General features: G+C 48.5%; 1 protein-coding gene across 3 annotated transcripts; it reads right to left on the bottom strand.

Annotated features, from left to right (window-relative positions):
• Window positions 1-689: 689 nt before the first annotated feature.
• CARD18 (caspase recruitment domain family member 18) lies at window positions 690-27971 on the bottom strand. Of its 3 annotated transcripts, none has more exons than XM_061554210.1 (15): window positions 27851-27971; window positions 20402-20481; window positions 16245-16387; window positions 14516-14681; window positions 12955-12975; window positions 12747-12767; window positions 11185-11445; window positions 10607-10642; window positions 8797-8880; window positions 7751-7795; window positions 5433-5510; window positions 5267-5335; window positions 4855-5103; window positions 3765-4217; window positions 691-3193 (listed from the first exon to the last, which is right to left on the bottom strand). In XM_061554210.1, exons 2-15 carry the CDS (start codon window positions 20421-20423, stop codon window positions 2319-2321), a joined length of 2523 nt encoding a protein of 840 aa, XP_061410194.1. In that variant the 5' UTR covers window positions 20424-20481; window positions 27851-27971; the 3' UTR covers window positions 691-2318. The 3 variants fall into 3 exon arrangements, with proteins under 3 accessions (XP_061410196.1, XP_061410194.1, XP_061410195.1); XM_061554211.1 differs by lacking the exon at window positions 27851-27971 and adding an exon at window positions 22957-22987; XM_061554212.1 differs by lacking the exon at window positions 12955-12975 and having other exon boundaries at window positions 690-3193.

Genomic DNA, 27971 nt, shown 5'->3' with positions numbered 1-27971 from the left:
CGGGCATTACCTGGTATTAATAAACAAAAATTGTTGAATAGTTTAAATTTACCAAACGCTGAAAAATTACCTGGTATTATTAAAATTGTTGGAAGTTTCAATAGCGCAAATTTTCCAATGTTGAAACATTACCTGGAATTCATAAAAAAAAGTTTGTTGAATAGTTTCAATAGCGCAAAGTTGTCAACGTTGAAACATTACCTGGTATAATTAAAAAGAATCAGTTTAATAGTTTAAATAGCGCAAATTTGCCAATGTTGAAACATTACCTGGAATTAATAAAAATGTTGAATAGTTTAAATAGCGCAAATTTTCCAACGTTGAAACATTACCTGATATCATTAAAAAAAAATAGTTTCATAGTTTATATAGTGCAAATTTGCCAATGTTGAAACATTACCTGATATAATAAAAAAAAATAGTTTAATAGTTTAAATAGCGCAAATTTTCCAACGTTGAAACATTACCTGCAATTGCTCAATTGGGAGACCACATGGCAGTCGTCGTCCCCGACTGCAAACTGACAGCCTTGTGCTGTTGAGAAAATGGCCCCAACACCAAGTGTACATGCAATGATTTGAACGGCTTAAAATAAATTGAAAGCCTATTATCATTTGGTAGCCGGGCGCAGACATAAACTCGGTGACTGATATCGGGATTTGAATCCAGGAACGCGTTTTGTAGGGTTATGGGTAATTTAAAAGGCAATACCTCGTGCTATGGACAAATCATGGACAAACAAGAATCATTTGAAAAATGTTGTTAATTTATTTGTCACAAACGTATATATAGAGCACATTGTTTTCCTTGTTTCATGTTTGAAACGATTGTTTGCTACAAACGTTTATACATTACATTCAAACCCCCATTTACCATAAAAGTGTTAAAATGTATACGCGAAATCGGCGAGTAAAAAAAGTAAAAACAATTGAGATGTTATTTATTTAGCTCATTGGTCAATGATCACGGTCGATAATCCGCTTTTCCACTGGCACATCTGAGCAAAGGCCTTTGCGGGGCCCTCACGATATGGGCGGTTTTTCCACTGGTCCATTGCCATGCCAAAGCCGGAACCGCACATGGATCTGGCTCGGGGCCAAGCAGGGCCAGGGGGTGGGACAAGTGACGGGTTCATTGCGTGTTGCCTCGGCTTCACACTCCCGAAATCGCCGCGTTTGACGTCGGCGGAGCGGCTCGGCTTCTGCAGTGGAAAAACGACCTCTGAATGCCTACCGAGCCACGCCAGGCTGGCTCAGCGTTGCACCAGCGCGGCTCGCTTGTGTTTTTAGGCAGGAGCCAAGGCGGGGCACGGAGGAAACCAACTCGTTCTAGATTTGAAGCTTTCGTGACTGCAAGGATTCATATTCTTAGGTTTTTTCGGTAAAGTCACATAGGTAAAAATAAAATTCATAAAAGTAAAATAAAATAAAAAATAAAATAAAAATCACGACGTTTCGGAGGCAACACAAGCTTCCGTCTTCAGGTGGAACCGTCACAGCACGCTTGCTATATCAAGTAAATGATTAATTTTAATTTTAACCTACGTGACTTTACCGAAAAAACCTAAGAATATGAAGCCAACTCGTTGTAGACCGTTAGTGGTTTTTGCAGGACGAATCATTAAAGTAGAACAAGCAAATATCTCCAATCAAACCACACTTGCATTACTTTTGCATAGGTTTTCAGTTCCTGAAGAAGCTCACAAGCAAGTGGAGCGAAACGTCGGACATCGTACCGCAGAATACGCGACGCAGCATGGAAACACTTCGGAGAGCGACGCACTTGCATTATTTACAAGCACATTACAAGTTCAAATATATATTTTTTTAAACTCGTAATACAACACGCACAGACGTAGCAACGGGCTGTAAGAATCAAAAGTGGCTCGGACAGACATTAATAAATATAAAAAAACGTTAAAAAAATTCCAGGCTCATCCACACGTGCACCATTTATAACAATAATAACGCTTTTGGCCCCACTGCTGCTCATGGCAGGATGACTTGAGCACGGCAGTTTAAACAATGGTTCAAGTTTATTGTTGTTGATCCCACGCCTCTCTCCACCCAGCGGTGCAGTCAATGGGTGCGTCGCAGTTGAGTCGTTCGGCAGGCCGCGTGTGAAGGGGGAAAACATTTGAAGACTCCCACCACTTCCGAGATGGCTGACGAGTGTGGAAGAGTAGGCCAAAGTCCCTCTTGGAGGGAGAAGGCTCTCCAGTGACCTTTCGTGGAGGCCCTTCTGCCGGCAGTGACATCAGCAAGCAATTGCAGGGCAACACCTTTACCTCTCGTCGCGAACAACAACAAAAATCACCGTCACGTTTTCACCACGGCTCCGTTCGTGCTTTCCGCACGAATCCCATTTCCGTCAAAGAACAACCTGACTTGGCTCTCCCTCTCGTGCGCCTCCACCCGGAAACAGAACCCCTCCGTCTCCACGCTGAACGGCTCGGAAGACGCCGCAAGGGCGGCTCTGACGTCGCTGACGAGGCTCTCGAAGGCGACGCCTTCCCGCGCGCGGATCCAAACGGCGTTGGGGCTCTCCGCCACGACCTCCCCCGAGGACGCCGCGTCCGCGAGTCCGACTCGCGGGGAGGGGGCGGCAGTCGCGACGGAAGACGCGCGCGGAAACGCCACCTTGCAGACGCGCGGCTCGGCGCACTCGTACGCCTCCCCGTCGTGCACGTACGCGCACCGCACGCTCGCGAGGAACGAGGCCGGCTCGCTCGTCAGGAAGCCCACTGTCTCCTCCATGGCGCCGTCGATCCGCACCAGGGAGCCTGCGCTGCGCACGCCGCACAGCGAGCGCCCGCGCCCGCCCAGCATCGTCACACGCTCCACGCGGAAGGCGAAGGAGTGGCGCTCGCTGCGGCGCGCGTACACCAGCAGGTCGGCGAGCGTGCGGGCGTGCAGCGGCAGCGCGGGGCCCCGCCGCTCGGCGTCGGGTTCCAGCGCCCAGCGCACGCGGGCGCAGAGCCGCGCGTCGAAACGGCTGCAGCGGAGCAACGAGTCGACCTCCGTTTGGACGTCCGGCACGACGACGCCGCTTTTGCCGCCGCTTTCGCCCAGGGGATTGTCCGCCGGGCTTTGCGAGGTCCGCGCCAGAATCTTGCGCAGCGACGTGCGCAGCTCCTCGTGGCTCTCGCTCTGCTGCTCTCTGCACAGCTTCTTTACCACCTGCGGACTGAGTCCTTCTCGACCACGACCAGGGGAGCATAAAGCACCGGCACTGTTAGTGGCGTTGTTCACAAACTACGCGATGGTATATATCTGTTGAGAAAGCGAGGGGTTCATATTCTTGGTTCTTTCGGTAAAGTCACGTAAGAAGGGAAATAACATTTTCTTGGCGTGGATTTCACACCTGATGACGATTGCTCGTGTTGCAATCGAGACGTCGTGAGAATTTTATTGTTTTATTTTATTATTTCCCTTCTACGTGACTTTACCAAAAGAACCAAGAATATGAATCCCTGCAGTCACGAAAGCTTTAAATCGAACAGCGAGGGGTGTTCTTTTTTTGCCAACATTTGTTATCCGTGCCCGAAAACCATCAGATGCGACGACTGCAATGCCCCCCCAAAGAACGAAGCGCGGTCGACTAAGACCAACAGACCTGACCATAAACAAACGCAGGTCGCTGCCTTCGGCTGGTCCTCGTCGCTACGAACGAACCGGCGTAACGGCGACCCGAACGAGGCGGCATTTCCCCGAGCGTGATTACACGCTCCCCCCCACCCCCCCAAGCGCACGCGCGAGTCTCACCAGTGAACCCGGTGACGCCCCAGAGTGAGTGCGGCATGCACGCGTACGCGTCCCGGGCTCGCACGTGCAGCCCGTACTGGGAGCCCCTCTCCGAGCCGGCCTTGAACAGCTCGCGCACCAGCTGCGCCGCCAGCATCGAGGCTTGCTCCAGGAAGGCCTCGTCCGGGTCGTCCAGGTCGCCGAGCAGCTCGTCGGCGCCCTCCCGGTGGAAGGGCGCCGTCTCCGCGACGCGCCGCAGGCAACGCTCGACGCTCGGCGGCGGCGGGGGGCGGGCAGCGTCGGGGAGGAGCTCCTCGTCGGAGGCGAGGGCGAGGGCGCAGTCACGCAGCACGATCGCGAGCAGGCGCAGCGCTTCCCGGACGCCCTCCGTCGCGTCGGTGGCCGCACGGAAGGCCTGGTGCGCCTTCGAGATGAGGTTCAGCAGGCAGACGCCGCGTTCGGAGACGAGGAACCCTGTCGTGGCGGGGGGGGGGAGGGCGCGAGCGAGGTCGTTTGCGGTTGCGGGGAAAATTCAAGGACGACGTGGGTGTTTGTGTTTTTTTAGCATTCTTTTGGGGCTTTTTTTTCTTCTGATAATGCGTGGGGGGTCGTCAAAAATGTTGCACGTGACGAAACCACAAGTTTATTTCTCGCAGGAGAAGTGTAAATGACAACTCCGTGGCTCAAGGCCAAGGGGGACGAGGAACAACGCTGCATTTGGCCGTGACACTCGCATCGACATTTTAAATTAAGTGCAGAAGCCACGGTTTGTTTTCACGCCACCACTGGCGACGTAGCCGAGACCATTTCACTGCACTCGAAAACCTGGTTTAAATAACAGGCAACAAACGGAATTTGAATTCGATGTCAGCGGTACCCGCCTCAACGCTCTGCCATCCGAGTGACCGGGACACTGCATTTTTGCGCTCATTCTGCGAGTGCGACAGCGACGTCCTTTGTTAACCCGCACTGACCAGCGCGTTCCAAGCATGGCCAAATGACCCCCACGACCCGAGCGCCACAGGGAAGGGGGCCCTCACCCGGCAGAGGATTGGCAAAAGTGTCCGTGCACATGCATTCGTGACGACGCCGCCACCGCCCGCTGCCTTACATGATGCATCTCCCTGTTTCAGCTTGTTACGGAGCCTCTGAGCATCGCCGCCTGTGGCCTTCAGGAAGGTGCACACGAGCGCGGTGACTTGACGCCGCACGTCCCAGCCGCCGGCCTCCTGCAGGGCCTCCCACGCGTGCTCACGGCCCAGCCCCAGCAACTCGGAGAAGCTCAGAATGTCGTAGTCGGGGCCCGTCGTAGCGGCGGCAGTTTCCAGGGACAGCGCGCGCATCACTTCGTTTGCCAGCTCTAGGGCGGGGGTGGAGGGGCGGGGTGCGCCACGGGGAGGGATTCATATGGGCCGTGCATACCACGTGTGCTTTGGTCACATGTTACTCGTATTTCTGGCAATGGCAGAGAGTTGCGTCCAGCCTCCGAAGGGTGTGTGGGATTTCACAAGGAGACCGCTCACCTTGCTCGGTGGCCGAGAGAGTGACACTCTCTCCTCCCACGGACTCCAGCGTCAGGCTGTCGCTGAACACTGGGGACAACGGATAAGAAAAGATCGTTGCTGACATCAACTGCTGGAGACCCCAAATATGAGGGCTTCTCAATTCCAGTCCGCTGTCGGTACGTACCAGAATCAAATCCATTGTCGCTGCTGCTGTTGGGCGTTGCTGGGTCGAAGTCCCGACTTGTCGCGAGGCTCCGGGGTTCTAAATGAAAGGAAATATTTTTTTTTAAACATAAAATGGAAATCGCATGGACATTTGCGTAGACAAACTGCCTATAACCACGCTGAGTGCAGCCCCCATCTCGTCAAATCTCGAAATGCTAAGCTGTGTTGAGCCTGCTCGGTGCTTCCATGGATGACAGTGGGGCTTGCCCAGGTGCTGTAGACATGGGGCTGTAAGGTGGCTAGGAGATGGCAGAGCTGAGTTGTAATCCACCCCCCCATCCCCCATACAAAGGGATTTCTCCGGGCATCCGTGTACACCCACATGAAGACAAATGCTCACGAACGGAGTTGGCCAAAACATCGCAGCGATGAGGTCTTGAGACGCCGCGAGACTTTTCCTCCAATGATGCAAATCGTGTCATTTTTGATAACGGACATCGGTTATTGACATAGCTTCGTCGCAACGTCAACGCACCTCCTGTGAGGCTTGCGCTCCTGCAAGCCAGGTGCAGATCGCTTCAGGCACGGGTGAGGAACACGTCATCGGTGGGCCAGACACAGCCCAAAAACGAACTTCTCAGGTCATCGAAATGGCCCGCAGATTGAATCGACTCGTCATGGGAAATATCTTGGCTGCACTAATCGGCTACTAGAGGGGAATATATTTTGAACCTGGCTCGACTGTGTTTATAATTTTAGCACGCTCCATGCATTTGTGTAACTGGCAAGGCATTTTGCAGTGACAGGAGTGAGTAACTGTGGTGTGCGCGCGCGTGTGTTTTAATGCGTGGCTCGCCAAAGGTTTAATTGAAAGTCATATCTTCCCTCGGCAAAGGATTCTCCTCCACACCTGTTCTGAGGCCAAGTTGCATTTGACCAAATGTATGGCAGTCGTCGTCAACAAATTTACTTCGGTAACTTTGCCCCGCATCTAGCAAAGAGTGACAAGGCCACTCAATTGATTTTGACAACGTTGAAGTGTTGTGTAAAACTAATTATTACTGGCCAAGACTAATTAGATGATCCATTGAAATTGAGAGAAACAGAAATAACTTCAATCGCTCTGACAGCTACTGGCTTCGTGCGGCCTGGAAGCGTATTCTTAAATAAATACAATTACAATTCCTTATAAGGGAAACAAATACCAATGAATAACAATTGAATGATTACCAATCTATATAATTACAATACCCTCCCCCTCTTTGCCTCGAATCACTGCACCAGATTTAATTAAATGATGACGTCACCCTGCTGCTGCTCTATTTAAGACCGGAAGCAACAGGAGAGCTTCACCATTCTTGCCCGATGAAGCTGATTGTAATTACCAGCGAAACGTCGGACTACTCAAATTTTAAAATGCTGTTGATTCTCTCTTCAACACACCGGTGGGCTAAAGTAGTGAATTATTTTGTCCTTTAAAAACGTGACACATTCTTTACTATTTGGCCGTGTCGGGTGGTGGAGGGTTACGACACATTTATAAATAACGCGATCTGACCCAAAAACCTATATTATGACTTGAGTTATGTCTGGCTAATTAAATCGGGATTGTTGAAAAGCGTTTTTGGTGAACGGCGACTGGTCCAGAGCTGGCAGACAAACCTCAGATGATCACGTGGCCTCTGCGAACTGATTGGACGCTACCATCCCAGTTACCCGCTTGAGTGAACAGCGACCAGACGCGTCTGTATTTGGACGACTGAATGTTTTTGTATTTTTACAAAAGAAAACGTCACGGTAACTGTTGCCGGCAAAGAACACTGGCGGCAATTACCCTACATGTCGACCTCGTGTATCGTGCCCTTGGAGACGCGGGCAACACAAGCAATGCAGCTGTACCGAGGTCATACCTACGATCAGTAATAATATCGTTTAGTTTGGTTAGATCGTGTCTTTAAACCCGCCACCGACCGACACAGCCATTTAGTGAGGTTTTCTCACGTAAACAGAACGTGCCAATTCGTTACTAACACAGCACACCGGTGTGTTGGAGAGCAAACCCACAACATTTACAATTCGAGTACGACGTTTCACTGGTGATTACAACCAGATTCATCATGCAATTAGCCAGAATTGTGAAGTTTTCAGTTTCGGTCTTAAACATGTGTGCTGAAGTCGTAACGAATTGGCGCGTTTTGTTCACGTAACAAACTTTACTGATTGGCTGTATCGGGTGGTGATGGGTTTAACGACACATTTATATTTACGCCATCTAATCCAAAAAAAACCCTTTATTATGGATAAAATTGGTCGCGAAAGCCTACATGTTCAACTTACCATCAGTGCTCTTTTCTCTGACCAGCCACGTAAGGTCACCTTGAACTATGAAAAAGACAGAAACAAACGAACCACACGCAGTTATACATGCGCACGCACGTGAGATTATACGCTCAGACATACACGGCGATTACTACATTATCACGATCATCGCAGCCTTGACCTATCCACCGCCATCCCTCGTGATCCTGCGATGCCACAATCCATATCCGCTCCTGCACACGCGTCGATCTTATCGCTCCATCCCGGCAGCGGCCGTGTTCCCTCCTTGTGACTGCTGCTCCGTTGTAAGCCTCAGGACATGTCGCTCGATGGGATGATGACTAGCGGTAGAGACTAATGACGGAGTGGCAGCCAGGGGAGGGAACTACGCCCGAGAGGACGCCCACTGTGGAGATGAGATGATGAAAGCAATTGCAGTGCAGGGTGCGAGATGGATTGTTACAAAGCAGGGACCACGAGAGGTGGCGATCGCTTGGTGAGGCCTTCATCCGGTGGTAGATCGATCACGGCAGACGATGACTCCATGTGCATCATCATTAGATTCAGTGGAAACCAATGCAGTCATAAAAGCAATTTACAGGCCAAGGCCTTCATAGAAAAATAACATTCAGATAATATGAAAATGATTCGTGGACACGGACGGGCTTCGCTGCGAACGCACAAATTACGAGTCAGAAGAAGTGGAGTCGGGCAAGGAGATGCGCTCTTGCCAAGGCTATTCATATCGGCATTGGAAGATAAACAGGCGGCCTCCGGTTTACGTTGGTCCACATTTACGACATTTATCAAATGCCACCATGGGTCAATTTACTACGCAGAAACTTGATTTACGGCGGGGTTTCCAGGAACGCAACGTGTCGTAAAAGCGGGGGCTGCCTGAATATGTTGTTTTAAGATGTACACTTGGGAAAGCGCTATAATAAGAAAAACCACAAGGTGCTTATCTTCTATTGTCACATTGTGAATGGCCTTGGCGAGGGCCCATCTCCTTGCCCTACTCATCAAGCGACTCCTCCCGCGTTAATCCACCGCTCTGAATTTACCTCCCGTCTCTGGGAAGGCGGTGGTGACCGGCGTCTGCGGAGAGACCGATACTTGGGAGACCAGCGAGCTTTGAGGAGGCTCCCCTAGACAAATGGAAAAGTAAAATCACATCAAACCAATGCAAGAGCAGACAACCCCCGAGCCGAACCGGTGACCACCCTTCTCCCCTTGCCAGCCACATTGCACGCACATCCTGACCTCACAACGACGAACATCAACTGCACTCGGTGCAACAATAAAATCAAAGTGCATGGACAATACCAACAGCTAGATTTGAAGTTTCCGTGACTGCAGGGATCCATACTCCTTGGTTCTTTCGGTAAAGTCACGTAGAGTAGAAAACAAAATAAATTAAATCACGATGTTTCGGGCGCAACACAAGCGTCCGTCATCAGGTGGGACAACCGCAGCAAGAAACAATTGCTGAAGTGAGCGAAAGTGCTGCTGTAACAAGAGGCTATATAGGTAAGAGAGGGGGGAGGAGCCAGGGAGGAGAGATAGAGAGGGGGGTGTACGGTAGGGGGAGTGGAGTGCTGCAAGCTAGAGGGATTACAGGACGAGCAAGGCACGAGCAAGGCACGAGCACGGCAAAATGCCGGGGGGGGGGGGGGGGGGGGAGAAGTGAGCGGGGCTGGGAGTGGGAGGCTGAAGAAACTGGAAATGCAGATATTATTTTATACCTACGTGACTTTACCGAAAGAACCAAAGAGTAATACCAACAGCGTTTGAATTGAAAGATGGCTAAGGTGCAGCCTCTCCCAATTGCTTGCCCGCTCGTTGGAGTTCTAGAGATCCCTCCCTACTCGTTTCAAATCGCCAAGACCATCTTTTAAGAGGTCAGAGTATCGACATTTGACCCCACCACACGCGACTAACCGTCGTGTACACATTTATACTGCTAAGGTTGACAGACGCAGGAGGATTTGTAGAACGATCATCTTCACCAACCTGCTTCTGTTGCTCACTTAAAACAACCCCCTATCTCATTTTCTGAGCCCATCCTGCTACTGCTACTCCCTGCCCCAGCTACGACCAGGCCGACCCCAACTCTTATCACTACCCCTACCCCCTCCTCCCTTAACCACTCCCAACTATTCTGTCACCATAACTACACCACCAGTTAATAACCACTATCTGTATTTCAACCACTATCATCTCGTGTACAATCTTAAGATTGGTATAAAGCGCCGTGCATTGAAGGTGCTCGATGAATCTATGTAAGATAAGATTTAAGACATGTTCCCATTGCCTTAACTGGGAGGTCGATTTGGCGGCATCTGGATTGCTAATTCCAGCGTGCCTACCGTTACACTGCGGCAGCTTCACCCCCCACGCGGCTAAGGAAAGCCGCACCCAACCTCAATTCGCTTTTTCAGGAGGGTCCTGCATTGATGTGTTTGGTCAATGTCTTTTTAAGAAGTTATTTGGCGATCCTGCGTTGGCAGTGGTGCACAAACGACAACAATCTCAAGACATTCGACAACAACACCAGCCCTAAGTGGGACATGTCATAGGCAACGTCTCAGGCAATGGGCCCTCAATCGTCGCATAGAGAAGCGTTGTGTGCGTTGCGTGTGGGAGGGAAACCAGAGTACCCGGAATAATTCTACACACGAGAGGCGGGGGGGATAACACTCAAAAAGTCCACAAAGGTGGATTTCAAAACTCAACCCAAATTTACCGTACTGCCTCCTCTTGGTCATGTCACATGTGACCAAGCGTGGGAATTTTTTTTTTTATATAAATTTACTTCACCCTCCAAAGCGCCTGGTTGAAGATGTGTGCGTCGCTGCGAAAGTGTCAACACACCTGTAGTTTCGACAGAGACGCAGGTCACGTTCTCGACTGGAAAGGCAAAATGACACCGTCAGCACGGCGATTTGCGAACGACCAAGGTAACATCGAAGCACGTCGATATCGTAAAACCGCGCGTTCACATTCCGATTCGTAAAAGAATGGTATGTGCGAGCTTATTCGTACGTAACCTGCAGCCTCCTCCATCCTATACACATTGTGCTTTTAGATAATGACCATCATCTTTGTATTCATGCTTCCACATCACCGTCATCATCATCACCTGCCGACATTAAACTCACGGGAACACTCGAGTCTTTCAAGAGGCAATTTAAGACCAACTTGTTTACCATCTCTTTTCCGTTTTCACAGTAAGGTGTGCTATGGAAGCCATCCAACTAAATAATCATCATCGTCTCGTGGAAACATACAAGTGGTGCAGAGGATGGAATAAGACAGCTCACAGATGTAAACATTTAAATGAGCACCCACAGATGAGAAACCTAAAGACCCTGAAGCCGGATGGCCGCGGATAGAGCCTGCCGGAGCGAGCCTTAGAGGTCGCGGGAGGGAGGGGTGGCGGCAGCCCTCACCGTCGAAGGCGCCCATCTCGCTGGCCAGGTTGGGGTCCTCGTGACGCAGGGCCTTGTAGAAGAGGCAGCAGGCGGGCTCGCCGCGCCGCAGGCACACGTCGATGAGCTTCTTGGAGCGGTCGAAGGGCGTGTTGGCATTCTCCACGTGCTCCTTCTCCACCTGGCCCAGCAGCTCGTTGGCGAAGAGCTGCACGGTGATGGGCGCCGTGAGGTCGCCCAGGCGATGGCACAGCTCGCTCGACTGGCGGCGGAGCTTCTCCACTGCGGCGGCACGAAGTAGAAGCACGCGGTGGGGAGAGGGGGGAGGGGTGTCAGCGCGGAGGGCTCGCCGGTTAGATCTCACCGGGGCGGTCGCTGAAATAACGTGACAGGGTTCTTGGATCCACTGGTACGAACGTGTGCGGTTGCGCTACTCCCCCCCCCCCCCCCCCCCGACACGTCTGGCCAGCGTGGACGAGTGGGTCACATCACCCTCCGAGGGGGTACTCTACAGCTCCCTCGGGTGGAGGTCTTTCCAGCAGTAGGGGCATGAGCAAGCAGTTGCAGAGCTGTACCTTTGCCGCTTGCAGTGAAATGCCTCTGATTCATTCACCTATCATCAATTCGTTTAGTTGTCCGTGCGTCGGAATCGACCCGGGGCAAATTCATATTATCTGCATGCCTACTTTCTCCTATCATCTGAGTAGAGTGTCGAGGAAAGTGGCTGTGAAACGCATTCTTTTATCACGAGATTTGTGTGTAGACGAGAGAAGCGGCTGCACAAATTCATCTTACGGTGCACGTTTGTCCACGCTTCATTACACGGACAAAATAAGGATAAAACGAACAGACAAACGATGCATCTCTCATCGCCTCGCCACTACCCTCGGTATACTAAGAATAATATTTCAATCCTATCACGATGCTTTCCACTTAAAAGTTAAGCAATGTCCAGTGTTGAGGCCATGATACACGACCACAACTTTGACTATCATAGGGCAAACGTCACTGGCAATCGTCACCAGACAACAACAAAAACTACAGACAACAACAACCGTGGCAACTTAGTATGGCAACACAGCAAAGGCGCTCTGTCTGGCTGATGAAAACAGAGTCTGTTTAAAACAATTCAATTCAAGTGGAAAGCATCGTGATACGACTTAAATATTCTTTTTAGTATGCCGAGGGCAGTGGCGAGGTGATGAGAGATGGATCGTTTGTCTGTGCGTTTTATACTTGTTTTGTCCGTGTAATGAAGTGTGGACAAACGTGCATTGTAAGATGAATTTGTGCAGCCGCTCCATCCGAAATGCTGTAACAGGGTGAACCGTGGATAGACACGCCACTGATTTCGAATTGCACTTCACACAAGTGTAGGGATATTGCGAAAGCGATGGCTCCGTATCTTACAGAGGAAAAGAGAATGGAAAGATTGAATACGAGAACTGTGATTGGTGGAGGGAATGTGTAGAGGCAATGAAATTAAACATTGGTTTTCCTATAATTTCTCCATATTTTTTAATGGGGGTATCGATACATTGATCATCCTTTATTTTTTTTTAAATGAATGTGTTCTTTCTCACCTGTTGGGAAACTTCTGACCTCTGAAAAGAGAAGATAGCAACATAAGACGACCGACATTTAAGTGAGTACCAAAAAATGAAGAGTGTATTCAAGCAAAGTCTTATTTCGATAGCCAACGTGAGCTTGCCGTTAGAATGTGAAAAGAAACTCTGCTTTGTTAGTAGCCGTGAGGCAAGCACATCCGGAGTTATGCCGCCTTCTACATACCTGTGTTGACATATCTTTTATCTGGAAGAATAAATTAGAAATAAAAGCAAATCAGAATGCGAAAAGGAACACCGTGCCATTATTATTCTCCCGAAAAAAGTGAAGAATTACTACGTGAAAATATCAAAGCACACTCTCAAACTACGCAATGAACAGAGTGACCGCGACTCGAATGATGTAAGGCAGCGGTGAAGTGATTAAAGACAGCGCCAAGTCATCTTGTCCATCTCCCGTCTTTTACGACCGACCCTTTGTGCGCCTTTTGGCGTCGTCTGGTCCAACACCAAGTTCAAGTTCATTTATTAGGTATAGCCCTGTGAGCCATTCGGCTCTTGAATCGGGTGCAACCGCAACAAACAAAAAACAAAAACATAAACAAAACAAAATCTTAAAGTGAATGTGACTGAGACTGGGCTCTAAGAAAAGCTGTCTTGGGTGTGGACCAATCAATTTCAAGGACAGTGCAATACATTATCAGAGTTGTGTTGTTTGTTTGCATTCCGACCGCAGGTATTGTGGTCAATGCAAACATGACTCCTTGTAAAAAAAAGGTGTCAGTTTTGTTGCCAGATAAAAGGGTAAAAAAAACAATTATCGACCCTTTGTTTTGAGTCGTGCTGTTTGTTGCCGGTCACATGGTGTTGTGGGCCTGTGCTCGGCAATCGCGATGTCACGCAAAATGGTCCCAACTAATTTCACGTTCACCCACCTTTTAAATACAATTTAAGTCGTTGCAAAAATCAGATGTTCGTCCGACCAGCGTGGTTAAGTATGGTCAACAACCCCAATGACCGGGAGGCCTTCATGCAGCGGCTGATTGACAAAACACTGTCAATCATTTTCTAGACTCGATTATGTGTCTGACGATCAGTGCACATCGCAGTCAATACAGAGTGCACTTGAATTAATGCCCTCCGTGTGATGTGAGACAAATACAAAGATCCCCCGTGTAGCCTTTAACAGACTGCGAGGGCAAGTGCTTGCCTGTTGGGGCAACTACCTATGAAGGCCGGCACGGCACACGAGGGGGTGGGTGCCAGTACCACGCCCCTGCCACCTTTGCCTCCCCAGTGGCGACATTTACACATCGCACCGGGTACTCAATTAAGGCCGAGTCGACCTAGGGGAGTCCCAGGACCGGTTCAAATATTTGCCACTGTCATTTGTTGCGAGCGGGAATCGAACTCGGGTCACCGAGTGTAGCCTATTAACCGATGGTCGGGGCAAGTGCTGTTAGCGAGCAACTATGAAGGGCCGGCACTGTGGCACACGAGGGGGTGGGTGGCCAGCATCACGCCCCGGCAGGCTTTGTCTCCCCAGTGGCGACATTTACACATCGCACAAGGTACTCACTTAAGGCCGAGTCGACCTAGGGGATGCCCATGACCGGTTCAGATATCATTGTCACTGGGTGTTGGCCGCGAGTGGGAACCGAACTCGGGCCCCCAGGTTCGTAGCTCGGCACGCCGCGCCACCGCGCCGCCGCTCGCCACGCGCGCAACACAGAGACGTGCACAGGCTGCCGGACAGAGGGCCGCACGTGGCGGGTAGCGGTGCGCACCTCCCGGCTGCGGGCGATGCTGCAGCAGTGTCCGCAGCTTGGGGTAGGCGGTCTGGCTGTTGGCGAGGCACTCGACAAACACCTCCACCTGCTGCTCGCTGAACTGCAGCCGCACGATCTCCAGCAGCTTGCGCGCCCTCTTCGTCGGGATGGGCTCCGCGCGCACCTGCCGCCGAGATTGGGGCAAGCGTCTCACAAACAGAACCCCCCCCCCGGCAGCCACCCCCGGGTCTCGCCAAGGCCCACGACCGAGGGCACCGCGGTGGCACAACCCTGTAGCCGCGACCTTGTTGAAACCGTGAACCCGTGGCGTGCCGATGTAAACGACGAGCTAGAAACATATGCTCAACGCGAAACAGCACGAGTGAAGATACGATCTTCTGCCGTCTTATCGTGCATTCCACTCTGGCTCTCGCACACCGCCCCCCCCCCCGCCCCTCAATTACCGAGGCGGTTCTCAACACCTAAAACGAAGCTTGCAGATTGAAAGACGGCTACAACAGGAAATCAGTCACATGCCATTGGCATTGGTAGACCACGTCCGGCTCTGCTGACGAGAACCAGACGTCTATCCCGGTTTAACAGTTTGCCATCTGATACGAATGTTGCTACGAAACATCCATAAACGGCGAGAGAGCGGGTAAATCTTTTTACGCAAAGAGATGAACATAGGACGCTGTTTGTGTGTTTAGCTTGTTGTCCTTCCCCCGCACCTCCGATCAGCACTGTTGGCTATGTACGGTGTGAAAGAAGTTCAACATACATACAAGGGTACAAGTGCAGTTATCTAAAAAATGTTCCCCCTTTCCTTGACGGCTGCCCGGTGTCCGGGCCCCTCCAGCACGTGCAGCCCTGGTGCGGTTATACCGCCTGCACACTCGATACCTAGGCCAACTGCACGGCAGCTACGGGTTAAAAATAACTACGCCACTAATGCAATGGAGCCGAGCAATGGAAAGGGAACAAAACAGCCCACGTGCTTCAAAAGCAAGGGTTGCTCAAGACCACCACTTCCTCGTGCACGCGCACAGCCCTTTTGTCAATCCAATGCGGGATTGAGGGCCTCCCTGCAACGTGCGGCTATTTTCATTCGGACTAAACCACGCTGGGCCAATGTGGGTTTGGTTGCTGAAAGAGCGGGCGAGGCACAGATGCGGGCGGTGTAGGCGTACGGCGCGCCGATGACAGTTCTCAAAATCCATTCCACCATTGCTCCCCCCCCCTCCCCCACAATCCACTTCTCCACATTTTACCAGCCTCCATTTCAAACGCGACTCAAATCGCCGCGGCGATCGCGGCGTTCGCGTGCAACGGCAATCGGCGGCGCTAATGTTTTCGAGTACAAGTGAAGTGCCTATTATTCTAAGATCAGATCGCTTCGAATGTGCCCCGTATCTCTCGGCAGATCTCGGAAAACTCAGCAGGGGTTGAGCGAGGGGAGCACTCGGATGGGCGAGCAACGTGCACAAGGCAGGGTGCCACAGGGGTGCAGATATATGTTTGGGGCAGCACAAGACCATGCAGCAACAACGATTCTTATACACTGGACTGTAGTTCCCATGTTCCCGTGTCTATGCTCTTCCCCCCACTCCCCCACCCCTCAATGACCTGGGTTCCACGTGCATTGCGCAACAGCGAAAAACACATTCCCTGCCCCGCGGCAATTCAAACCCCCGAATCGTGACGGTTCACGAGGGAGCCGAGCGAACAGAGCCGCCGGCGAACTCACCTCGTTGTAATTTTCGTCGGTGAGCACGAGCTTGGAGATGAGGCGGTCGAGCAGGTGGTCGATGCTGTAGAGGGCGTCCACGATCTTCTCGTGCGACTCCAGCACCCAGCGCTTCAGGGGGCCCATGGTTCCGGGCCAGTGCCCTGCAAAAAAAGCCGCGCCGCGTCACACGAACGCTCGCCCGTCCGCGACACCGCGCTACGTGGGCACGTTCGCAGCGAAGCACTTTTTTTTTTACAGTAAACTATCGGTTCGACAGCCACGACACGTTGCCTCTTGAGTTATGAAACTCGGAGGAAAGCCGTGCAAAAAACAACGGGAGAAAGCACCCAAAGTTGGCACTCGAACCGAGGGCATTCTTGCACGAGTGTTTGCCAATGCTCCACACTGTCACTCAAAGTTGAAAGCTAAACGAATAACGAAACAATTTTTATTTTACCAGGTAAGGCCCACCAAAGCGACCTGGCTATCACAAATGAGAGGTAAACGAAGTGGTTTATCACGTGGAAATGTATCGCAGACAAATACTCTAAAACGCACGTTGATTCTAAATGTGGAGGGGAAAACTGGAGGACTCGGAGAAAAATCCACGCGACCACGGAGAGAACACGCAAACTCCAAATACACAGGGGTCAGCGTCGGGATCGAGACCACGACCTCCTGTATACCAGGCAAGGTAGTTAACATCTCGCCACCACGGCGCACTTTCCAACGAAGGTTAAACACGAGTATGAATGAGCTTCGTCCATCCCTGATGAACGGGGGGGTGAGGGAGGCACTATATTTTTTTTCATAAAGATGCTCCAATATCAATCGAACTTTAATTCAAAGTTGTGTTGCTGTCGGAGACTTACTCCATAAAAATAATCGGCCAAATGGAAAAAAAGTGTTTGTTGGCCAAAACTTCGAAACACAAACCAGAGGGGAAAGGACTACAGTATTTAGAATTATGTAATATTTTGTTGTGCCAGCTGCCTGTCAAATATTTTTTGTATCTGTTCGCGAATGTTATCTAACAAGATCCAGTATGCATTCAGATATCTCTCTCTCTCACGGCGCAATACAAGCCCTCATGTTAGAGAACAGCCCACGAAAGTGGATGTCACAGAGCTTCTGCCGAGACCTGTTCTGGTCCACAGAGTAGTGGATGGTGATTTCCTACTCGCGCTGCCACTGAAAGTAACGTTCATCACCGCACCACAGCAAAACTGTTGTTTTCATTTCTCACAGCTGGAATTTAGCCAAATTAAATGTCGAGGCAAACTTAATGTGGTGGTCTTTCTGTGCAGTCATCAGTGACCAGGCTGAGACCATAAACCCACCATACTTGGGAAACGACTTGAATCAGACGCATCTGTCTCGATCTGTGCCCAAGGATTTCAGCGACGCGAGGAAACAGCTGTGTTAGAAGGGCTTAGCATGCGTTGACGATTTAGTCCAGGCTACGCAGAGCTTGCAGATATCACTAATGGTGGACGTTGAATGATACATCGACTCATCTATTAAAATGTATTATTGTGCACACCATACATACATTTATACATCGGAACATGCATATGAGAATCAATAATTTACCATTTGTACCAATCATGGGCAAATAATGGTAAGGTTATAGCTAGGCTATTGCCGTGAAAAAAGTATACGTAATATAAGACGGGAAAACAAGTTATAAATAATACAAACGAGATGGCAAAAATGAGACAGAACCGATTCTTGAATTGAATTGCTATCCAAATCGTGTCGATCCAACCGCTGTGGGAGGCGAATCGTCACTATGGGACATGGCACACGAATGGATAACGTGACACTCTCCCACAGGTGAGCGTCTTCTTCCGAAATGTTTTTAAGTGGCAGTATGAAAGCCGACAAAAATAGCCGACGAGGCAAGATGCACTTCCATATTTTCAAATACTGTCGTGTTTTTTTCACCTCTGGTTTGCGTCTTAACGTTTTGGGGAGCCATGTGATCAATGTAGCCGGTTTTCAATGGGGTAAGTCCCTAATATTATAAAGTTACACGCATTAGACGCAAAGAGCTTGCTACAAATGAACCAAATCGCTTCTGAATAATATATACTAAAAATAAAAAATTTAAAACACGCTTAAATGAAATGTACCGTACTAGTAATGGCAGAACTCCACGACTCCAGGAAGCGGCCCCGTGGCTTGCCACAACTTAAGGGGCCGTGGTCATTTACAGCCAACGTCAGTTGAGCGTGGACAATTAGACCCAAGCCGAAACATAACATATAAAAAAGATTGCTTAAAAATATAAATATTTTATTTTTTATTATAGAAAATAGTATTGTCACCATTATGACATAAGTATACCAAGTTTCCAGTCGATACAACATTGGGAAGTGGGTTAAAACTGTAAATCACCATGGCACCTTCCACTATGGCAAGCTTCGGGGCCACCTCCTGGAGTCGTTGAGTTGTGCCATTACTAGTATGGTACATTTCATTAAAGCGTGTTTTTAAAAAGTTTTTTTCAATATTACTTATTTAAACAAAAACCGTACATGCTACATTGAAAACACGAGGGAAGCCTAAAGTGTTTTTGGACCTCGACCCAATAAATCTAGTTGGGCAGCTTACAATTCCAAGTTGTGCATGTGCCGCTATATTGGTCTAGTTGGCGAAGGCAGGGACAATGGATGTGGGAGCATAGAAGTAAAGTACAACGGTGCATTTCGACGCACCACGTCGCCCCGCGGCAGCCTCGTCATGCACACTGGTCGCTCATCCAAACGCTATCCAAGCTCAAACCTGCTTAGCTTCCGAGATCTGATGAGACTGGGTGCATTCTGGATGATATAGTCACCTCCGGTTAGCACGGTTGGCTGCGTATGGTGCAAAAGAAGTTCAACATAAACATCATGGACAGTATCATCTAAATACAGCGCTATAAAGCAGCCAGGACCGCACAGCAGCGGTACACATGGCTTGCAACAGAAGGGTCATCTGAGCCCATTAATTATACACCACTTCATGGGGAAGTATACAACAGTGTGTTGTATAATGTAAACTTGTCCCCGCCAGAGGAATGTGGAGTTTATACCACTACCTTCGGGGCTGTTATTCGGAAATGAGTGGCAAGTGATGCTCAGCTGAGCAGGAAATAACTTCAACCCCGACAGGCTAGAAGCATCTCAAAATGCTGCCCACAACAGCAAGCGTATAGAGCATAAACCAGCCGACCACAAAAAGAAAACGTAACGAAATACAAGGAACACAAAAGTGCAAGTTGGGCAGATTGAGCGGTAAGTTACACAACGCGTGCCCACAAACCGTCCAAACCGCCACAAACGTCCCGCAGACAATTCAACGTGACAAACACTTTAGCAGGGGGCAGACGGAGGAAGCGGCTTGGACACCAACTTAAACCTCGCCCGGGTAAGAAAGAAACCAGTGAGGACAATGCATTCTGCACTGTGTTACAAGGTGACGCGTAACACATCTATCCACGCAAACACCTCAGCCGCGTACCTCCAACCACGCATTCAGTTTCCACGCTCTCTTCCCGTCTCCCGCAATGTCGTCATCCTACCCACCGTGACAAAAGGTGGCCTCTAAAAATCGGCGCAAATATTCTCACAAGTCCAGTGTCAAATCGAATGCTGCCGTGCCGTAATGGTCAGCTCGCTGGACTTGCAATCTTAGAGGTCGCCGGTTCAAATCTATCTCCTGGCACGGAAGTTGCTACATTGGTCAAGTTTCTTTAGTCCACACGTATGTATGTAGAACTTATTTCGCAGCGTACGTAGCCAAGCGTGAAATAAATGTTCAATCTGGGTTTAAAAGTGCATGGCTCCAGTAGTTTCGTAATATCGGAAGAGCGTTCCAGATGGCCACAGAAACGCATCTGAAAGCGCCCGATGCAGCGACCATCTTTAGATGCCCTCGTCTAAGCAGCAGTACATGTCGTGTGTAGGTTTAAACGTGTTTTAGTGTGCGTAGTCCAACCTCTGCAAGGTTGTCTGACCAGAGTGGAAGTGTGGGGCCAACACACCGTCCTGGAGAGGCTTTCTAGGGCTCCCTCTCGTGGTCCCACAGCAATGGAGAACAATTAATTGCAGTGCTGCACCTTTAAGTTTGTTACCAGTGTCGATGACGTAATGTTATTGCGTAATCGTTATAAATATCTGAGCCCTCACCGTAGGCAGGAGCCGCTGCCATCGTGAAGGCGGAAGGCGTGGAATCTTGAAAGCGCAACACACCAATTCAGCAAAGCGGTCTGTGGAACATCACGAATAACACAAAAAAATCGTTTTAAAAACAAGCGTGCGTGCACTTGCGCATTCACACACACACGCAGCGCACTTCCCTGTCTTACAGCGCTCGCACACAGGTAAACGGAAACAAATAAAATTGGACCGAGTAGATTTTCAGCAGTTGAGTCACACAGCCCCCAAGCGTGCTTTCGTGTTTGTGCCACGTGTTGTTCAGCACGAGGTCTGATGTTTCGCTCCACGTGCTTGGGGCTTTTTCAGGAGCCGCTTTGAGCGAAACGTTGGACATCGTGCCAAATAACCCATTGGTAAAAGCACGACCACAAATACAAGTTGGTGCACATTTGTATGAAAACATGAAACGGCAAAGGAGAAACAACCAGGAGCAGAGTGCTTTTGATTGTTTTTAGAAATGACAAAGGAAAAAAAGTTGGGCCCAAGTTATTTGTTTTGTCATTCATATATCTTTCTTCGACTACATCACAAGTTTTGAATCGGATTTTTTAAACAATACGCAGTCTCGTTAAACAACATGGACAGTATTCAGAATAATGTCAATGTCTTAAGAAGCTTTCCTGGACAAGTTCATCATAATTATTTCTACGGTAATTGCAATACAATTACTGGAATGCATCACACAAATACATATTTGCCCTTGGGATGTGCAATTATCTCTTGGAATTTGGAGGCTGGTCTCTACTCGCATTTGAATGAAAAAAAAACCAGGGCAATCTTGATTCAAGTAAGTTAACTCCCCTACGTCTTCAAGTAAAAGTAGCAAATGTTCAACAGACGTTTAATGATTCACTCTCATGAATCAGGGACGTGATTCTATTATAAGAAATCAGTTCTCATGACACAGTGGCGATTGTACCCCCCCCCCCCCACACACAAAAAAAACACTTAACAATATTAATCAATAACACTGTGGTCTTAAAAGGAATGATGTACACAATAGGCGACGTTCCGCGCAATTTCCCTTTCTCGTGCGCTCGAAGACTCGATATCAATTGGGGCATTGATGTGTCACGACACCCTCCGAAAGTTGCATCAGCAAGAGTCAAGTAAAAGCAACCTTAGAACAGACCGATTCTTAGTTTAGAAAGCTGAAAATAATCATGAACACTGAAGGTCTGCGATGTATATCGTGTTGTACGGCGTTTTTTTCGGTGATGTTGGGAAACTTATCCAATATAGCAGTATCGCTAGCAGCACAATTTGAAAACATGTCCTAGAGGAATGCAGACCGTCAAGAGCTCTTACTGACAAAGCATTCCATGGAAATGTCAAAGTTGTGAATTCAAGACTGTGGAGCCATGTGTGTGTGTGGGCGATTGTGGTGGTGGAGCGGTGGCGCTGGGGTTAGCGCGCACCGCGCAATTAACCCGGCGACTGGAGTTCAATCGCCGTACCGCTCACGGACAACATCAGTGGTGTACATCAAAACAGGTCCTGGGCCTCGACTAGGTTGACTCGGCATTAAACGAGTACCCGGTGCAGTGTGCAGGCGAGACGGAGGCGGCCAGGCATGGTAGTGGCCACACCACCCACGCTAAAAAATTCTACCATAAACAATCGCGGCCGTATCCTGATGCTGTTCATGGCTCGTGACCGATAGCGCCGATGCCAAAACACAGGGCAGTCCAGAAAGCGGGTGACGTGGAAGCCACTGGACCAAGCTAAATCGGGGTCTAACGATGAATCCATTCGACAACTGACATCGATTCTTAAGGCTCACGATACATGAAGCCAATGGCATATATGTGGATCAATGTTTAAAAATTGATGCAAATTATATGCAACTGACACGTCTCGTATGAAATGCATGCAAGCACAGCATAAGAGGTAAAACCAAGCAAACCAAATGAGACGGTGAATAGGAGACAAAACGAAGTATCCAATCAGAATCACAGCCCTGAATCGTGACCATTCATCGAATCGTTGGAGAGGTCGAGCAGTTTCACTCTCTAACAGCACCGATCGTTCCTTTATGGCCAGAATGTTTTCAGAACGCGCCACTTATACGATGATTTGCAGCTGATTATTTACGACTATATATCGGCATCAAGTACCAGTAAATATTACGCAAATGGACTCATTAGATGTTATGAAGCCCCACCAACAACTGTACACTTCCATGGTTGAATATGACGGTTTGGAATAGTATTACAATAATGTAGGACCCACTGACATATTAAATTAATTCTCAATTCTAAGCAGCTTACCCGAATATATATATTATTACGGCTGTGCAAAAAACATCCTTCTGGACTTTGCATCACACACAACAAAAATAACAACGTAATCTTAAAACTAAATTACTTTCAGGCTTTTGTCAATGCACTGCCGCATGGAAGCCTTGCCACACTGTGGCCATTGGGGGGTTGTTTGGTCATACTTCACCGCATAGGTCAATGCAAGCAAGCGAGCGAAGGAAATGGGGGGGGGGGGGGGTCGGGACTTGTTCAGATGTCACTCGCCACGGATGTTAGGCCATGGCCGAGCGATAAGTCAGGTCACCGACTCCGTCGTGTGGTGCGTTAACCACAGCGCCACCGCCTCCGCCGTATCTCAGATGTTGCTGGTGTGACTTTATTTGTTTCACCCGGGTCCAAGACTCAAGCGACCGGGATGAAGGAGTCTCATTTGCAAGAGTGACCTGGTTCACCAAAATGACAAAATTACAAAAGCAAACCAAATAAAATTAAATGCAGCAATGAAGCACATTTTATAACTGCTTTATTGACAACACTAAAGAAGTGACGATTACTATAATCTCTGTAGTATTCTTATCTTGCAGTGTATAATTGTAATCGACTTGGTTGTGATATCCACGAGGTAAACGTGGCTCTACAGGAAGAAGAGACAATGCTGGATCTGCCCTTCACGTTTTGGCAGCCAGTCAACAAGGATGTTGCACTGTACATTAACACTGTACCGACAGCATAGCCCATACAGCTTAAACAGCTATCTCCTCCGGCATACTTTCCTTTTGTAAACTATTATCTTGCTGGAATGGCACTCCACTACTGGATGAAGCCCTCTCTCCGGCGAGGGTTTTTTTTGACAAAGCGGCACCACAGCTTCGGTGAATCTCAATCATCTCTCGTCTCGATATTTTTTTACCTTCGAGATATATCCACCCGGTTGGTTTTTTTTAACCATACTTCACCACTACGTATAGCCACAATAAAGTATAGTATTCAAAATACAGGTACGATGGTCCGACTTACGATATTTCGATCTTACGATGGCGATACGACAAAATTGCCATCAACAACCTAACATCGTTCAAGTATGCAGACGACGGACAGAATCTTGGTGGCGTACAGCACAATATGATACGTTACGATACGTTCAATGCATGTATGATACGTAGCTTTAGCGATTTCATCTTAAGGTTACCACGATACGATACGTTCAATGCATGTTAAAAGTTTTTTTTCATAGCAGATAGGATTGTTTCCTGAAAAAACTTTCTATTAAATTGCAGTTCACATAGGTAGGCTAAGAATTTACCTTGTTTTTTTTACTTTACATGTTACTGTGCAATACAGTATTGTAATTAATACATACAGTATATAGTTTATACAGTACGGTACTGTAAATTGCTCTGTTTTGCTAAATTATCACCATTCTTTAAGACTCCTGGGTAGGCTAGGCCATCTTCGACTTACGGTATTTTAGACTTACGATGGGGTCATCGTAACGCATCTCCATCGTAAGTCGGGGACTACCTGTAAACAAAGGTTTGTTTCTCCACGTGAAAATAAATTAACTCTCACGTCCATGCACCGATAGCCCTACTGAACCCGTGTGGTCTCCATCCAGAAAACTCTGGAGGTGGTTTCTACTCTGGCAGTCTCATCAGCAGAGCCAGACCTATCATCATCTCATCATCATACTATATCATCTCTGATACTATAATGGAGGAAGTGTACGTTTGCCTGATACCGTTTGTCCAGAATTTATTTTTAAAAGGCCCTTTTTGTTTTAGCGCGTAACATTTGTAAAAACATTAATATTCACTCAAATATCGTTTTCATTTATATTTTATTTACGCGAGTAAAAATGTCGATTTCAAATTTGGGAAACATTACAGGCGGTATCCGGTTTAGGAAGGTCTTATTTACGACCCATATTTGCGACGTGCATATAATGCCACCATGGATCGATTTCAAGACAGAAACTTCATTTACGACGCATCTTCCCGACATGACTCCGGAACACATTTGAACGGTGATGATTCTACTGCGAAACACAGTAGAGGAAGGAAGACGAGGTACAAAAATAAGGTTGATCAAAATTACTTCGTGTCAATTTTGATTAAAAAATTGTATGTTTAGTACTAAACTGTATACTTAACACTCTTTTCCTATGAATTTATAGCACTAGGAGATTGTTTTGGAACATGTTATATAATGTGGAATGGTTAATACGTTGTTTTTGAAATGAAAACAAATCTTAATCGTATTATCTATTAACTTCTAACATAAGAGTAGTTCAAATTTTAGGTTAGGTGAGGCTTCATAGGTCAGAATTTGAGCCTTCCACAAATCTTCCAGTCAACACATTGGGTAATGGAGCTGTGCCTGATTAAACATGGGCCCGCCTGCTTAAAACACATTTCCACGATGAAAAGAAACCGGTCACAAGGCCGATAGTGAACTGTTATTTAATGTTAAGTTGATGTGGAGAATCGTACGTTTCCCTTTGATAGAAAATGAGGACAGAATTGTGGATTTACCCCTTGGTGAAGTTATGGTCAAACAACCCATGTGGTCTCCACAGCGTGGGGATGCCTTCCTCAAAGCAGTGGTCTAACACAGACTAAAGTTGTTTTGGGTGTCGTTACCCATCATCATCATCGTCAGACATGACCTAATTGACTGCTGAAAGCCTAAAAAAAACAATTACATGGCAAAGCTAACTGGGCAAAATCAAGAACGCATATATTATCAAAGTATGTTTTTTATTTGCATTTTGACCACAAGTATTGTAGTTAATGCAGACATGATTCCTTGTAAAAGGTTTCAGTTTGGTGTTGTAACAACTTAACACACCTGTTTTGTTGCCAGATAAAGGGGAAAAAACCTATTCTCAAAATCAAGAACGTTAACTACAAACCTAGTAAACACGGAACGTTGGCCCAACGTTGCTCCAATGATTCAATGGTTTACTGGGAAGATGGTGAACACAGATCAACATAGGACGTAGCCGATTTTATACTCTAAGCAACGGAGTCAGTCATGTGCAGAGCAACATTAGATATACAGTACTATTGTTATGACAGTTTAAAGACTTCCATCAGGAATCATCTTTAAAATGCCATTCAAATCGGGCCTCATGGCGTAGGGTTCAGTCTACAACTCTAAATAGACACTCCTACCATAATCAGAAGTTTATTTCCCAAGTAAAACCCATTGAGCTAATCATCTCTTTTAAAACTAAACTATTTTTTTTTATTTTACAAGGTGAGGCCCACTCAGCTATACAGCTCTTTTCAAAGCGACCTGGCCACAAATGATAAGTCAACGAAGTGGCTTATCAATGTGGAAATATATCAGCCTGTTTCTAAATGTGGAGGGAAAACCCGGAGGACCCCGGAGAAAAATCCACGCAACCACGGGGAGAGAAAGACATGCAAACTCCAAGTATACAGCAGGTGTCATCATGGATGGGATCGAACCCACGACCTCCTGTATACCAGGCGACGGTAGTTAACATCTCCTAGCCACCGTGGTGATGATGATGAGAGAGAGACACGCAAACTCCAAGTATACAGCAGGCGTTATCAGGGTTGGGATCGAACCCACGACCTCCTGTATAGCAGGCGAGGTAGTTAACATCTCCTAGCCACCATGGTGATGATGATGAGAGAGACACACGCAAACTCCAAATACTGTATACAGCAGGCGTCATCAGGGTTGGGATCGAACCCACGACCTCCTGTATACCAGGCGAGGTAGTTAACATCTCCTAGCCACCGTGGTGATGATGATGAGAGAGACACACGCAAACTCCAAATACTGTATACAGCAGGCATCGTCAGGGTTGGGATCGAACCCACGACCTCCTGTACACCAGGCGAGGTAGTTAACATCTCCTAGCCACCGTGGCGCCCCAAAGGGCGACTCTCTGGCCTATGAGCCATGACGATACGGGCCATTGTCAGAAACGTCGACTTTCCTACATTTGTGTTCCGTTCAAGGCCACAAAAGGTTGCCTTTTTTTGTTGTTACTGTCCTTAGCGTCTTATAATCGTGATGACGAGCAAATTGTCAACAGTGAGCGAGCGTTAACCGCGAGTCGCAAATCGCCTTCAAAATCAACATTCCGCGCGAACAACACAACGCGAACTTACGAAGTCAAAAGGCCAACACACAAAAAAACCACGCATCTCCAGACGTCAAAGGGGGAGGGAGGGAAGAAGACAACGAGGATTTCACGCTGACAACATTTCCAGGAAGCAACTGCAGCAGAGAAGGCCCCCACCGGTCCGTCGGTGGAAGATGGGGGCAAAATCGGTGGTGTTTTGGTAAAATCAGTGGTGTTGGTGGTAACATCGGTGGTGTTGGGGGTAAAATCGGTGGTGTTGGGGGCAAAATCGGTGGTGTTGGTGCAAATTCGGTGGTGTTGGTGGCAAAATCAGTGGCGTTGGTGGCAAAATCAGTGGCGTTGGTGGTAAAATCAGTGGCGTTGGTGGTAAAATCAGTGGCGTTGGGGCCTCTCTCCCACCCAGCCCGACGCCTTCAAACCAAACCGTCGAAATTTTTACATCTCACACCGTGACGTCGAAGGTGCTCCCCCCCCCACCACCACTAAACACGGGGCCCGGGGCGGTCGACCCGATTTGAAGTGTCGCCTAGAAAAGGGCTCTGGCGAGCAGAGAAAGACACGCACGTGGCGAAAACAAAGATAAAGATGCCCCGTGTAGCCTGTGACAGACTGCTGGGGCAAGTGCTGTTAGCGAGCACCTATGAAGGCCGGCACGGCACACGAGAGGGGGGTGGGGTGGCCAGCAACCACGCCCGGCCGCCTTTGTCTCCCCAGTAGCGATGTTTACTCCACACCGCGCAGGGGAATAATTTTGAGGCCGAGTCGACCTAGGTGGGGGGGGGGGGGGTGCGGGACATCGGCTGGGTGCAATAGCACCGGGGGGGTCATTGTGTTTGTGTCTAAACATTGTCCATTTAAAACAAATTAACGATTGAACCCAAAAAAGAAAGAGGAGTCAAAACAGCGGCGATAAACATTTACGCGTTTCTGTGCCCAGCCGAATTGGTCGCGTACCATGAATATTTTCATTTATTCTTAATTTAAAAACCACACACACAACAACAACAAAGATGCCGCCGAGGTTCATCTACTCACCCAACTCTCCTCCGTCTGTCTCGCAGACCTCGTCCCGCCGCCACCGAACAGGGAGAGGAGACACTCTCTCTCGAGGCGGATTCACATCGAGGCTCTGCGCGCAAAGTCGCTCGCGGAAATG

This window comes from Lethenteron reissneri, chromosome 19, assembly GCF_015708825.2.
Source record: "Lethenteron reissneri isolate LAM-NWPU_2019-01 chromosome 19, ASM1570882v1, whole genome shotgun sequence".
NCBI lineage: Eukaryota > Metazoa > Chordata > Hyperoartia > Petromyzontiformes > Petromyzontidae > Lethenteron > Lethenteron reissneri.
This window is presented reverse-complemented; position numbering and strand designations above follow the sequence as displayed.